This window comes from Rousettus aegyptiacus, unplaced genomic scaffold (genome assembly GCF_014176215.1).
Source record: "Rousettus aegyptiacus isolate mRouAeg1 unplaced genomic scaffold, mRouAeg1.p scaffold_m13_p_9, whole genome shotgun sequence".
Taxonomy (NCBI): Eukaryota; Metazoa; Chordata; class Mammalia; order Chiroptera; family Pteropodidae; genus Rousettus; species Rousettus aegyptiacus.
Window position 1 is genome coordinate 86,034,609 of NW_023416312.1, and position 12,331 is coordinate 86,046,939.

At 38.2% G+C, this 12,331-nt stretch overlaps 1 protein-coding gene across 1 annotated transcript in view; it reads right to left on the minus strand.

The window, feature by feature from the left end:
• Positions 1 to 1,593: 1,593 nt before the first annotated feature.
• The window catches only part of PLAC1 (placenta enriched 1), a 182,197-nt gene continuing 171,459 nt past the window's right edge, over positions 1,594 to 12,331 (minus strand). The window contains 1 exon segment of the mRNA XM_016123588.2: positions 1,594 to 2,441. Coding sequence (XP_015979074.2) covers positions 1,754 to 2,383 — 630 coding nt within the window. The 5' untranslated portion in view covers positions 2,384 to 2,441 and the 3' untranslated portion in view covers positions 1,594 to 1,753.

Genomic DNA, 12,331 nt, shown 5'->3' on the forward strand with positions numbered 1-12,331 from the left:
AACTTCTACTTCCCTAGGCTTCTTTACTTGTCTCCTCCTAATTAGATTGCGTTAGTCTTATTCATCACTGCATGCTCATCATCTAACATAATGCCTGGTACATAGGACAAATTCAATAAATAAATATTTGTTGAATTAACATATTGTTTTCGGGATTATAACTTGGTTTTCCTCAAAAAGGGGCAGGACATTTTTAAACAGTCATATTTCTTCAACTGCTGTGACTGCAATGGACTGAATGTTTGCGCCCCACCTCCCAATTCATGTATTGAAATCGTCACCCTCAATGCAATGGTATTAGGAGGTAGGGGCCTTTGGAAGGCCATTAGGTCATGAGGGTGAAGCCCTTACGAATGGGATTAGTGCCCTTATTAAAGGGACCCCAGAGAGCTCTCTAGCCCTCTTTCTACAACCAGAAAATAGCACTCTGTAACCCAGAAGATGACCCTCACCAGAACCTGACCATACTGGCACTGCAATCTATAATTTCTTGACCCCAGAACCATAGAAACACATTTCTGTTGTTTATAAGCTACCCAGTCTATAATATTCTGTTGTAGCAGCCAAAATAGATTAAGACAATGACTGAATTTCTAATGTCTACTCATCTACTGAAACACTTTATATGTGTATCATCATAAACATTGTTAACATTGTCTGCTTCTTAATAGAGGTGTGGCCTTGGGAAAGTTTCTTAATCATTTTGTGCCTCAGATTTCTTATTTGTAAAATGGATGTAATAAGAGTACTTCTCTTAGGGTTGTGGTGAGGATTAAATGAGATGTTTATACTATCTGGAATGTTCTCTCTCACATCATTCAAGGGCTGGCTCCTTCTTCAAATTCAAGACTCAGTTCAAATGACAAGTCGTCAGATGCCTTCCTTGACTGCTCCAGCCCCTTCTCCAATTTTTCTCATATCAGCTTGTTTTTAATTCCTCATAGCATTTATAACTATCTAAATTTCTCTTTATTTACTTATTTATTTGCTTACTAGCCGTGTGACCTCAATTTCTCTGAGATTTATTTCCTATTCACTGCCATATCTTTAGTGCCTAGAATAGTGCCTGAAATGTAGTAGCACTCAATACAGATTTGTTAAATATGTTTATTTAACTTTTCCCACCCAAGTCTGTGAGAAAACTAATAGTCAAACTTGGGTGAAAATTTTCTGATCACATAAGTTGGAGAACAAAACTTTCAAAGTACTGTCAGTCTGTAACTAAAGTCTTAGAACCATTGGTGGTTTGTAAATCACTAGTGCAACCTATGCCTTCCATGGATGAAAAGTGATATAGCCATAGATCAAACTAAGAAGGTATGTAGCTACGAACTAATTTTGAATGTCGCAGAGTAAAAGTGAAACGAAGATACAGAAGGAGGGATTCAGTTGGAGGACCTTAAAAAATATGATGTTATCTTAGAGAAACAAGGCAAGGTACTAATGTTTGAAAAGCTCTCAGAACAGTGTCCGGCCCATAGTAAAATCTATATATGTATTTATTAAATAAAATGCCCCCCCCAAAAAAAACAAATTAAAAATGCTCAGATGATATTTCATGCCATCAGAATTTTATTTTTGCTTTTAAAAAGATATAAAGTTTTCAAAAATTTTTTATTCATGAAGTTACCATTGGCTACCCTTTCTCAAAAGCACTCATGAGATGCCCACATGAGCACTTATTTGCCCGATATTAGTAAACATTGTGTACTAATTTTAGAAAGAGCATCTATAGGAGACCCCAAACTGAGAATCACATGGAGTCAATCAGATCATCTGGGTGAAGAGACCAATCCTCAGAAATAACCACAAAGAAAGATGACTGTGCAGAATGGCCCTCCTGAGCCTCTGCTTGGTGATGTGGGGATCTGTCTTCATTGAAGACTCAAGGTGCACAATCACAGTTGGACCTTTGGCTAGACTGTAACAAGGTGAACACCTCATTGCATGTCTCACTATCTTGAGTTGTGGGCACTATCTCACTGGCTCCTTTCATAGAGTAGGGAATAGTGAGCCATGGGGAATTCTGGGGGGCAGTGCATGACACTGGAATCACATACTTAGATGAGGTACCCCTTGAAATGTAGTATATCTCCGTGCTGTACATAACCATATCCTGAGAGACAGCCTTGGCCCTGATGCCACATTCAGTAACACGGTAGGTGAACTGATAGATATATGGCTTAACATGGTTGACAGGGCAACCCAGGCCCAAGTGTAACTCATGAAAGTGTACATATACATCGTTGTTCAACATGAAGGGGTGTACCGTGACCATGAACCAGTCTGTGGAGCATAGTACAGTCATTGTATTTTGTCCAGAAGAGGCTGAAAACACAGAGGTGAGGATGACCATTGCTCCTAACAACTCAAAAACTTTCATCCTTGTAGATGATCACGTGATGACTCTTAAGAAACAGGAAGCTGTCTGGTGAAGGTTTCTAGAATACACAAAAACATAAAAGGCAAATCGTCTTATTTCCTATGGAAAGTTCAAACATCATGATTTAAACAAAACAAAACAAAAGGCCATTCTTAAAGCATAAAAAAGTTTAAGAGAATAGAACATATGCTCTCACAAAAAAAGGTAAATATGTAATGTGTTAATTAACTTGATGGGGATATCTTTTCACAATGTATATGTATGTCAAATCATCACGTTGTATACTTTAAATATATTACAATTTTATTTGTCAATTATACCTCAATAAAACTGAAAAAAAGAAAAAAAGAAAAGGAAAACACTCTTGTGAGAGAGAACTGAATTTTAATTTCATTGTCAGAATTCACATGTTTATGGGTGACTATAATGGCTGCTTTAAGTGACTTTAACATGCTATTTTAGTATAAAACACATATCCCTCAAATGTGCCGATCAGGAGTGGCATCCTTTTGTGTATAACCTCAACAAAGAAGAAAACAAAAACAGTTTTCATGCCAAACATTAAGTAAGGAGACAGGAGATAAAGTTTAATTCAAGTTGGCAGAACTTTCTTCCATAACGGCCCCAGTGTCCTCCCATACGCCATACGAATAAACTCCTCCCTATTGCCTTTTTTGGTTAACAACAAATTTAATTAAATAAAAACCAAAGAAGAAATTATGTTTTATTCCTGAAAGCCAAATATTAAAATTTTGCTGAGTGGCTCCCTTAAAATGATCAAATGAAGGCTTCAAAAACTCTAGCAGTAGCGTCATAAGTCATTATGACCAACAGATTCCTTGATATAGCAATTGGGACACCTTGTAAAATAGTGAAATTTCAGAAACAAAAAAACATTTTGGTTTTTAATTTTATACATTTTGATCCATATTATACATGAAACTACTCAAACACCCTGTATTAAAGAAAGGGGGTCTTGCGTTTGCATTTTACACATTGATTAACAAGGTATTTCCTAAAATATTCTTTGTAGCCATTGTTGGCACCTCATTGAATCACATAATTGGCTTTATATTCTTTTATTTTCACTAGCTTTTCATTTCATTTATTTTCTTTTCCAATGGGAAGCTCTGTGGCCACCTTGTAGTCCTATTGTCTTTTACTTCCTAAAAACTTACAGAGAGAGCAGTGTGGAGAAAAAAAAGTAATGACAATAATAAGTATCTAAAAGACATCAGAAGGAGGTGACAAATGAAGAAGGAAGGAAGAGTAACATCATCAAATATTGTCCAACTCAGCTTTAATTTTGAATTATATAATAGAAAAGTACCTTAATTTCAAAGGAATTGAATACATATTTGTAAGGTTTTATTTTTGTTCTCTGCTGACTTAAGTAGCCCCTGCATAAATGGATTCATTCTTTAACTAATATTTATTGAGTGCCTAATATGTGCACAGCACTGTGCTTAAAAGCATCCCAAGACATTATTTCCTTTCCCTTTCCCCAGTTGCAAAAATACGGCTCTTTCTCATCCTTTGATATTGATAAATTTGGTTTCCTTTATTGGAAACCATTGCATGTGAACCCACTAGAAAAGCACACTGACCTGGATGAAATGATTTATTTCTAAGTCAGGCACTTGATCTGATTGGTACAGATAGGTCTTGCTATCTCTCGCTCTCTCATTTATGACCCCTCATTCTCTCTGGGGTGTTGGAGTATAAAGAGAAGCCTAAGAGGTCCACACAGTTTCCTTCCTTTCCTTCTTGTTCATTCTGAAATGTCTCTCCTGGGACTACTCTTTTGTTTTACACAAAGCAAAAACAGAAGCTGTGGCAATACACAAAAATCTTGACCCTTTACTCCTCACAAAAACAAACAAACAAACAAGATAAAACAACAACAACAACAACAACAACAACAAACCAAGCAAATTCTGATGCCAGCTGGTCCTGGATAATGACTCAACAGTTAAATAAACAAAGCACTTGCTCTGGAATGATGCATGATATTTGCTGAGGTTCCTTTTGGAAGATGAGATAATCACTGCATCACTACTGCACCATTGTCTTGACAAAGAAGACCTTCTTATTCTGAGCACGCTATAGGAGTGGCTCTCTCTCCCTTTCTTTCCTTCTGTCCTTAACATCGTCTCACATCATGGGCCTATTTTTTCCTGAACAAAAACTTTTCCTGCCATAAGCAAGAAAAATAATCCTTCTATTCCTTTTTTGTTGTTCAAACCCAAAACCGAGACCCAAGTTTAAGGCTGTGTTCTTGTCCAGGCAGTTACATATGCCATCCATTTTCTCTCTCTTCCTCGAGCATCTTTCCTATCTTCCTTAAAAAGCACAGATTCTCTGAGAAATAAGACAGTTGTCCCTCAATAATTTTAGACTACCTCACTAATGAGCTTGCTAACTTCTAGTTCAATGCCATACTTGGGGAGTTGCTCCTTTTTCCTTAGCATAGGTCATCAAAACTGGGAAGCCTCCTTTTCCTGCAGTCTGCAATTCCTAGGGAAGGTATATGGTCTCTCTCTCTCTCTCTCTCTCTCTCTCTCTCTCTCTCTCTCTCTCTCTCTCTCTCCCTCTCTCTCTCTCTCTCTCCCCACCCCACCCCCCTCACCACACAGTGTGAATTCATCAAATCAGCTTTTTTTTCCTTTTTTTTCTTTAGCTTTTCTAACTTCTAGCTAAGATGTGCTGGCAGAATGGGATTTTGGACAGGGGAGAGAGAAAGTAGGCTCTGATTACTGGGGGCAGAATAAAAAGAATGCTGAGGGGCTACAGATGAGAAGGGGTGTCAGAAGAGTGAGTTGTGCGGGGTTGCCAAACTGAAGGTATTTTTAGCCATAGTTGGGGCTGCGCACAGCTTCTCAATGCTGCGGACAGAGTCCTACTTAAAGTTTCCAGAAATTTTCAGAGTTATGGGGAGTTGAGAACTGGGGAAGAAATAAATGCAGATAAAGGAGAGCTCTCTTTGGGACTATTGTCCAGCTTCTGGAAGAAGCAGCTGGGCTGTCAGAAAGCAGGTCTCAGGGTTTGCATTACCATAGCTCCATTTTGATTTGATTGCAAATTATCTGTGAGACATTGCAGAAGTAATGAGTTCAGATGTATTTGTACAGTCAAGCAGGGCTCAGCTGTTGGTACATACCATCCTGAACTGAGCTATAGAGAGGCCAGAAAAACCAGAGCTGCTAATGACACCTGGATGCAAAATGTTTGCTTTCTTAGCAGCTACAGAGTACAGTAACTTTCTGTTTTTCTAAATGTGGTTTATGCATATACATTTTTTATTAGTTACTTTAACAGAGTTTCTCCTTCGATTTTTTTCAAGAACTCCTTAATAAGTCTTTCTTAATAAATACTTGAAAAAATATGAAATAGTTTATTCTGGGAATATAAACTATTTCTTAATGTCTTATAAGAAAAAGATTGGATATTGGTCTCAACACAGAATTTTTCATCTTAAGAGGAAAAAAAAAACCTCTTTTTAAAAGAGACAAAATCTTCAGTCCAAATTTGTTTTGTGATGTTGGTGAGTGAATTGAGAAGTATAACACAAATCTCCTTGAAAGCAGACAGGATTTTTGCCTCCCCATCTGCTCTGATGTCGTCAGAGACACATATGCACTCTTTGCATGGGAAGTGGGGAAGGGAATTAGTTAAACATTTCCACATCTGGTTTTGGAACGGTTTAGAAAAAGAACTCACTCCATAGGCTCCTGGAAGCTTTTGGGGTCGACAGCTATTTATTTTTAAAATTCAGTATACTCATGACAGCATAGTTATCATTTGTATATTGTTTTCCCAGAATCTTGTTGTCAAAACAAAAGGAAACAGAGGGGAAAAGGAAAGTCTAGAGCAACATGCAATTATCTCAGGGAAATATAACTGTCAGGGCTTTGATTTGCAGCAAAGTTTGTTTGCTCTCTTGCAGCTGATTTGAGGAAAAATGAATCCGAGTTGGAATAAAGATTCTTTTCTAAAACAAGACTGGAAAAAAGAATCCTAACACTTTGTGAACTCTTTAATTTAGAAATTCAAACAGTTGCATTCTAACTGCTCTGCAAACTATCTTAAGGTTTGGGAGCCTTTTTAAATTGAGGTTCTTTTTCAAGCCGAGTTTTAAAGAATTAGTTGGTTCACTGCTCTCAAAGAAAGTGAGCATTGCGATTACACTAATGATGTCAAAGGTACATTAAAGTGAGTTAGAAAATGAAATAACTGATTTTGTAGAATTTACCTTAATTTTAAAGGATCTGGGTCTGGTTCAGTTTTCCAGCCTTGTGAAACAGTGTAAAAAGTAACTGCATGTTATTCATCATTTTGCATGGAAGAATTATGAACTGCTAATGTTTAACAATGTCCATTTTCTCAACAGAGGAAACCACCTTGACTCAACCTAGAAAAGACTTCATTAAAATTAAACTAAAAAGTAGTCATTAAAAATGTTTTTCTGATTCTAAAAGTAATTATGGACAATTTGGAGATATAGAAAAGAAAAAAGGAGAAAACACTTCACAACCTCAAAATAACCATTGTTAAATTTTTGGTTTATACGCTTCTAGTTTTTTTGGGGGGAAGTTTGTGCGTGCGTGCGTGCGTGCGTGCGTGTGTGTGTGTGTGTGTGTGTGTGTTTTATATGCATATATAATCCAAAGTCATTTCTGGAAAAAAAGCCAAGGATTTTTGAAAGCTGTTTTTAATTTTTGACATTGAATTTGAAAGCAATCAAAGCATTATTTTTGTTTGGGCCATCTGGTTTTGTTCTTATAATCTGTTAAGCTATCAAGCATAGTTTAAATGTCATGGTTCATCTCATGCACAAATAAATGTTGCGAAATATATAAGAGCCCAAGCTCCTTGTAAGAGAGAGAGGGTTTTGCTGGATCGCAAATTTGGTTACTAAAAGGTGATAGTCAGACGTGAAATCAAACCATAATAAGGCTCCACAACAAGGGTAAACCATACCCTGAGTGAACATAAGTATTTCCAAATAAATACAGAAAGCTGGACTTTAATGGAACTTGCAAATATCAGGTCATGGGAACCCCTTCCCTTCGGTTAAGAGAAGCTGAATTAGTTTAATTTTAAAGTTGAACAAAGGGATGTATTTTATAATTTTCATAAAATCTAAGAAAAATCCTAAATGTATACCCTTAATTCAGTTTATCTTTAATTTAATAATTTATTTGAGTTAGACTTTTCAGAAAACCACCCCTTTTGCCACAAAGCCCCGGAGTCCCTTCCCATTTTAAAAAATAAGGTAAATTTGTGTCTGAGCCAAGCTCCCAACTCCAAAGCAGCTCTGCTGCATCAACCCATTGGGAGTCTCTGGAGGTCTGTGCAAGCCAGATAAAGGCCTGTTCACCTGAGATGATTTCAAGTGTTACATTAGGAGGTTAAATCAGATGCTCCTTCAAGGGCTTCACCACTTCATTGATACACCTGTGTCAATAAATGAGCCCTCTTGACAGCTTCCAAAAATGGTCAGGCATATTCCTCCCTCCTTTTCAAAATTGGGATTTTGGGATACGGGTTTTCTTAAAGTGAGGTGCACACATATAGCCCTAGCTGAAGGATGACTTAAGTCCAAATCAAACCAGAATTTACTTTATAGGCCGTTTGCCTGATTTTTAACTGACTTGACCAACATGAATCTTTCCAAAACCCAAAGCTACCTTATGTATGCTCCACCCAGAATTGGCCACTTGGGGTATATGCGTGCGTGCGTGCGTGCGTGCGTGCGTGTGTACACACCCTGACTGAGGCCATTCACCATTCCTTGGTTCCCAAGAGGGAGAAAAAGTTTAGAAAAGGTTCCTTGGATAGGAAGGCTATTGGTTGTTATTAAAGAGCTCACAATTTTGGAGGCATGTGTGCATGCTGGACTAGGTAAACATGCATTGCACTGTGGCCAGGACATTGTGGGAAGAGCAAATCTCACACACACACACACACACACACACATGCATAGAGGGAGAGAGAGGGAGAAAGAGGCAGATGGTTGGACAGATACACAGAACTACAGAGAAAAGAAAGCCTATAGACTAGTGGTTACCAGATGATAGGGGGTGAGGGGAGGGGGGAGGTAGATGGGGTAAAGAGGGTTAAATATGTTGTGACAAAGAGAAATCTAACTATGGGAGGTGAACACACAGTGTAAATATATATATATATATGCCTTACTGTTAAAAACAAACAAAAAACCAAATATATGGTGATGGGAGATTTAACTTTGAGTGGTGAACACACAGTGCAATATACATGTGACGTATTGTTGAACTGTATACTTAAAACCTACATAATTTTATTAACCATTGTCACCCCAATAAATTTAATTTAAAAAAGTTAAATAGAACTACCATATGACTCAGCAATCCCACTTCTGGGTATTTATCTGGAGATGAAATCACCGTCTCAAAGAGATATCTACACCCCCATGTTCATAGCAGTATTATTCACAATAGACAAGATATGAAAACAGCCTAAGTGTCTGTTGACAGATGAATAAAGAAAACGTGGTACATATATAAAAAAGAAAAAGAAAGCCCAAATCTGTTTCCTGCTGTTGTCTTGATTCCTACTATTTTTCCTTCATTCTTTAACCCTTGGACTATAACTTCCTTAAAGAAGTAGGTCTTGGACTACTAGAGTATCTGTTAGTTACATAGTAAGTACTCAGCAAATATTTATTAAATAAAGCAATAAAGGAATTAATAAACAACTACCATAAATCACCAGCTGCCTCTGTGCCTCCTTGTCTAGACCCTAAAGGCCTGAATCTGGTTACTGGCTAATCCCCTCCCCCACGTCTTCCCCAAACTCCCAGTTGAAGGCCTGAGGTAGCAGTAAATTCTTTCTTGGTAGAGTTTAGGGCCCCTGTCAAAGATTCCAACTTCCCCCCTTGTCTCCCTGCCTGCTCACTGGGCTCATAGATGCCAATGGCTCTGCATCTGCCCAGCCCAATGGACCCACTGCTCTGTCAGTTAGCTCTTAGCCAGCCACTCCAAATGAAGCCAGCATTCCTTATACTAATCCCCCATATCTGGTCACTATCCTCCTTCGGTCAAACGACCAAAGAGAACCAGTGTTAGCATGTCTGGACTCAACCATAGATTCGCAGGATATCCCCACTCTGATGGTCTCAGGCAAGTTAATTAATTAACCTTTACAGATAAAACAAAATGCAACTCTCTCCTGGACTGCCTTTATGTGGGAGGAAAGCAGAAAACCCCAGATCCCACCAGGTCAAGTCCAATCAACTGAGAGACACAGCATACCCAGAATTGGGTCTCAGGTCCATGAGGTACTGAGGGGTGATGGGATGCTTAGAAGGGGCCTGCTGGAGGCACTGGGTTGACTGAGGCAAATGGACACAGCCCTCTGAAATTGCTCATGGATGGATTCTCTTAGCTAAAAAGAGGAACAAAAACCACAGACTGGATATCTGCTTCTCCTCAAAGCACATATACATGTCCATGACCAGCTCTGAGCACAGAGGTAGAAATCGGAAAATTCCAGAGGTTATGGGGAAGTTGGAGGCAAGATGGGTTAAGTCTCTTCTACCTCAAGTCGACCCTTGGCTTACTCTGAGCTGGGCTCTCTGCTCTGCCAATCCAGATGAAGAGAGAGAGAGAGAGAGAGAGAGAGAGAGAGAGAGAGAGAGAGAGAGAGATATCCAGACCAACTTCAGATTTCGTTTCAGCATTTCCCAGCTAGAGTGCTCTCCAAAGTGCTTTGAAACTGATCCTATCTCCACATAAGCAATCAGATTTCACTAGTAAATATCACTCTCCATTTGTTTCATCTTCACCTTTTATATAACAAAGGTTTGACTTTGGGTGTGATAGCTCCTTATCTTAGTAATATCAAAATACTTGAGGCAGAGTGTTGGCTTGGTATCTTCTTCATACACTTAGTACTTGGTTAAAATATATACATAATAGATTCAACTTGTGTTCATCTTTATATATTATAATATATAAATATTTCAAAATAAATATATTATATAGAATGTTAAATATATAAAAGCTGACCTATTATTTTATTATATCTGAAAATATATACATATGTGATATATAATGCTGTTAAAATATATATTAATAACAAATAGATGAGGTCCCCTTCCTGCTGCCAATATATCTTTCCCTTAACAAAGAATAAAGGATTCTTCTAAAATTTTTCTTAAGAGCCAAGACTTTGAACTTACATCATTTGGCTGTATACACACACACACACACTCACACACACTCACACATATATATGCAAATACATATGTTGAAATGTGTTTCCCAAAGTTCATACTTGAAGATCTAATCTCCGGTACCTCAGAATGTGACCTTATTTGGAGATAGGGTCTTTAAAGAGATAATCAAGTTAAAATGAGGGCATTAGGGTGGGCTCTAATCAAATATGATTGGTGTCCTAACAAAAAGGGGAAGTTTGGACACAGAGACAACCACAGAGAAAAGATGAGGTGAAGACACACAGGGAGAAGACAGCCAGGTGACTATAGCAATGCATTTACAAACCAAAGAATACAGAAGATTGTCAGCAAACACCAGAAACTAGAAGAGACAAAGAAGGATCCTCTCCTAGAGCCATGAGAGAGAGCATGGTCCTGCTGGCACCTTGATCTTGGACTTTTAGCTTCCAGAACTGTGAGAGAATAAATTTCTATTGTTTTAATCCACCCTGGTTGTGGTACTTTGTACAGCCGCCCTAGCAAACTAATAAATATGTTCCCCAACAGACATACATGCCTCCTTCCCGAGATAAGAACTTGCAACTATTAATGTTCTGACTATGTCTTGCTACAACCGTAAATTCCATTTGGAACTAGAAAGATGATGAGACAACAAGGAATGGGGACAAAAAGTTAGAAAGGAGCCTATCAAAGGGGTACTGGTGCTGGTATTTGATACCTATGGGAGAAACAGAATTTGGGAAGGAGATTTTAGTATGATATCAGGAAAACTTTCCTGGCTCTAAAAGTTGTCCAAACATGAATTAACTAACCTGGTGAAGAACTGAGTTTCCTTGGTTCTCTGCAGGCATTCAGGTAGAGAGGCTGGACAACCACTTATCAGGATGGCTGGAGAGGGAATTCCTGTTCTATGTGGGAGGCTAGATTAGAGGGTTTTTAAGGTTCTGTCACAGAATGGCATGTATGTGTATTCTCATGCATGTGTTCCTAATATATCATAATTGTGTGCCATAATCATAATATGTTCATAACTAGCACGTATATTAAGAACACAGGCATGGGAGAATATGCACATTATGTATGCATACATAGTTACTTATATAGGTCGTCCTAATATATAAAAGACTATATAATACTGTCTAATAGGGACCTGATCCTCAGCCAGATTTTGTTGTGATTGGAGCTTAGTGATACTGGTGGCAATTACAAGGGGAAGGTGGCAGGAGAGAAGGGAAAGTGAGTCATGATATAGACAAAAATACCCACTCACCCCCTTCCTCCACTATCTGAAAGTAGAGCATTCCTATGAAACCTTTCATAAGCTGAAAGAGCCAAAGTGAAGAAGCAATTTACCTTAGGACATATCTTGCTAATGGATGCACAAAATAAATCAAGATAAAGCACAAATGCTCAGAGACACAGTTGAAAACTATAGTGACTTGATGTTGAGATGCTGAGTGTAGTTCCAGAGAAAAGAGCTTGGCAGGGCCACTTTTGCTGCTTGGGGTGCATGCTGCACAATAAATGCTGAATGCCATTTTTTCTTTATGCCTTTTTTTCGTAAAGGCAAAAATCCTCTTCAGATTTCTTAAGGTTAGAGAATAAAGGTACTAATGTAGATCTTTCATAAAAACGAAGTGGCATAAAGTGAACTCTTGAAAAGCAGGGGGTCACCTATCCTCAAAATGGGGCTTACTGCCTGGCTCTAAATCATGGGAGACTGACAAGTC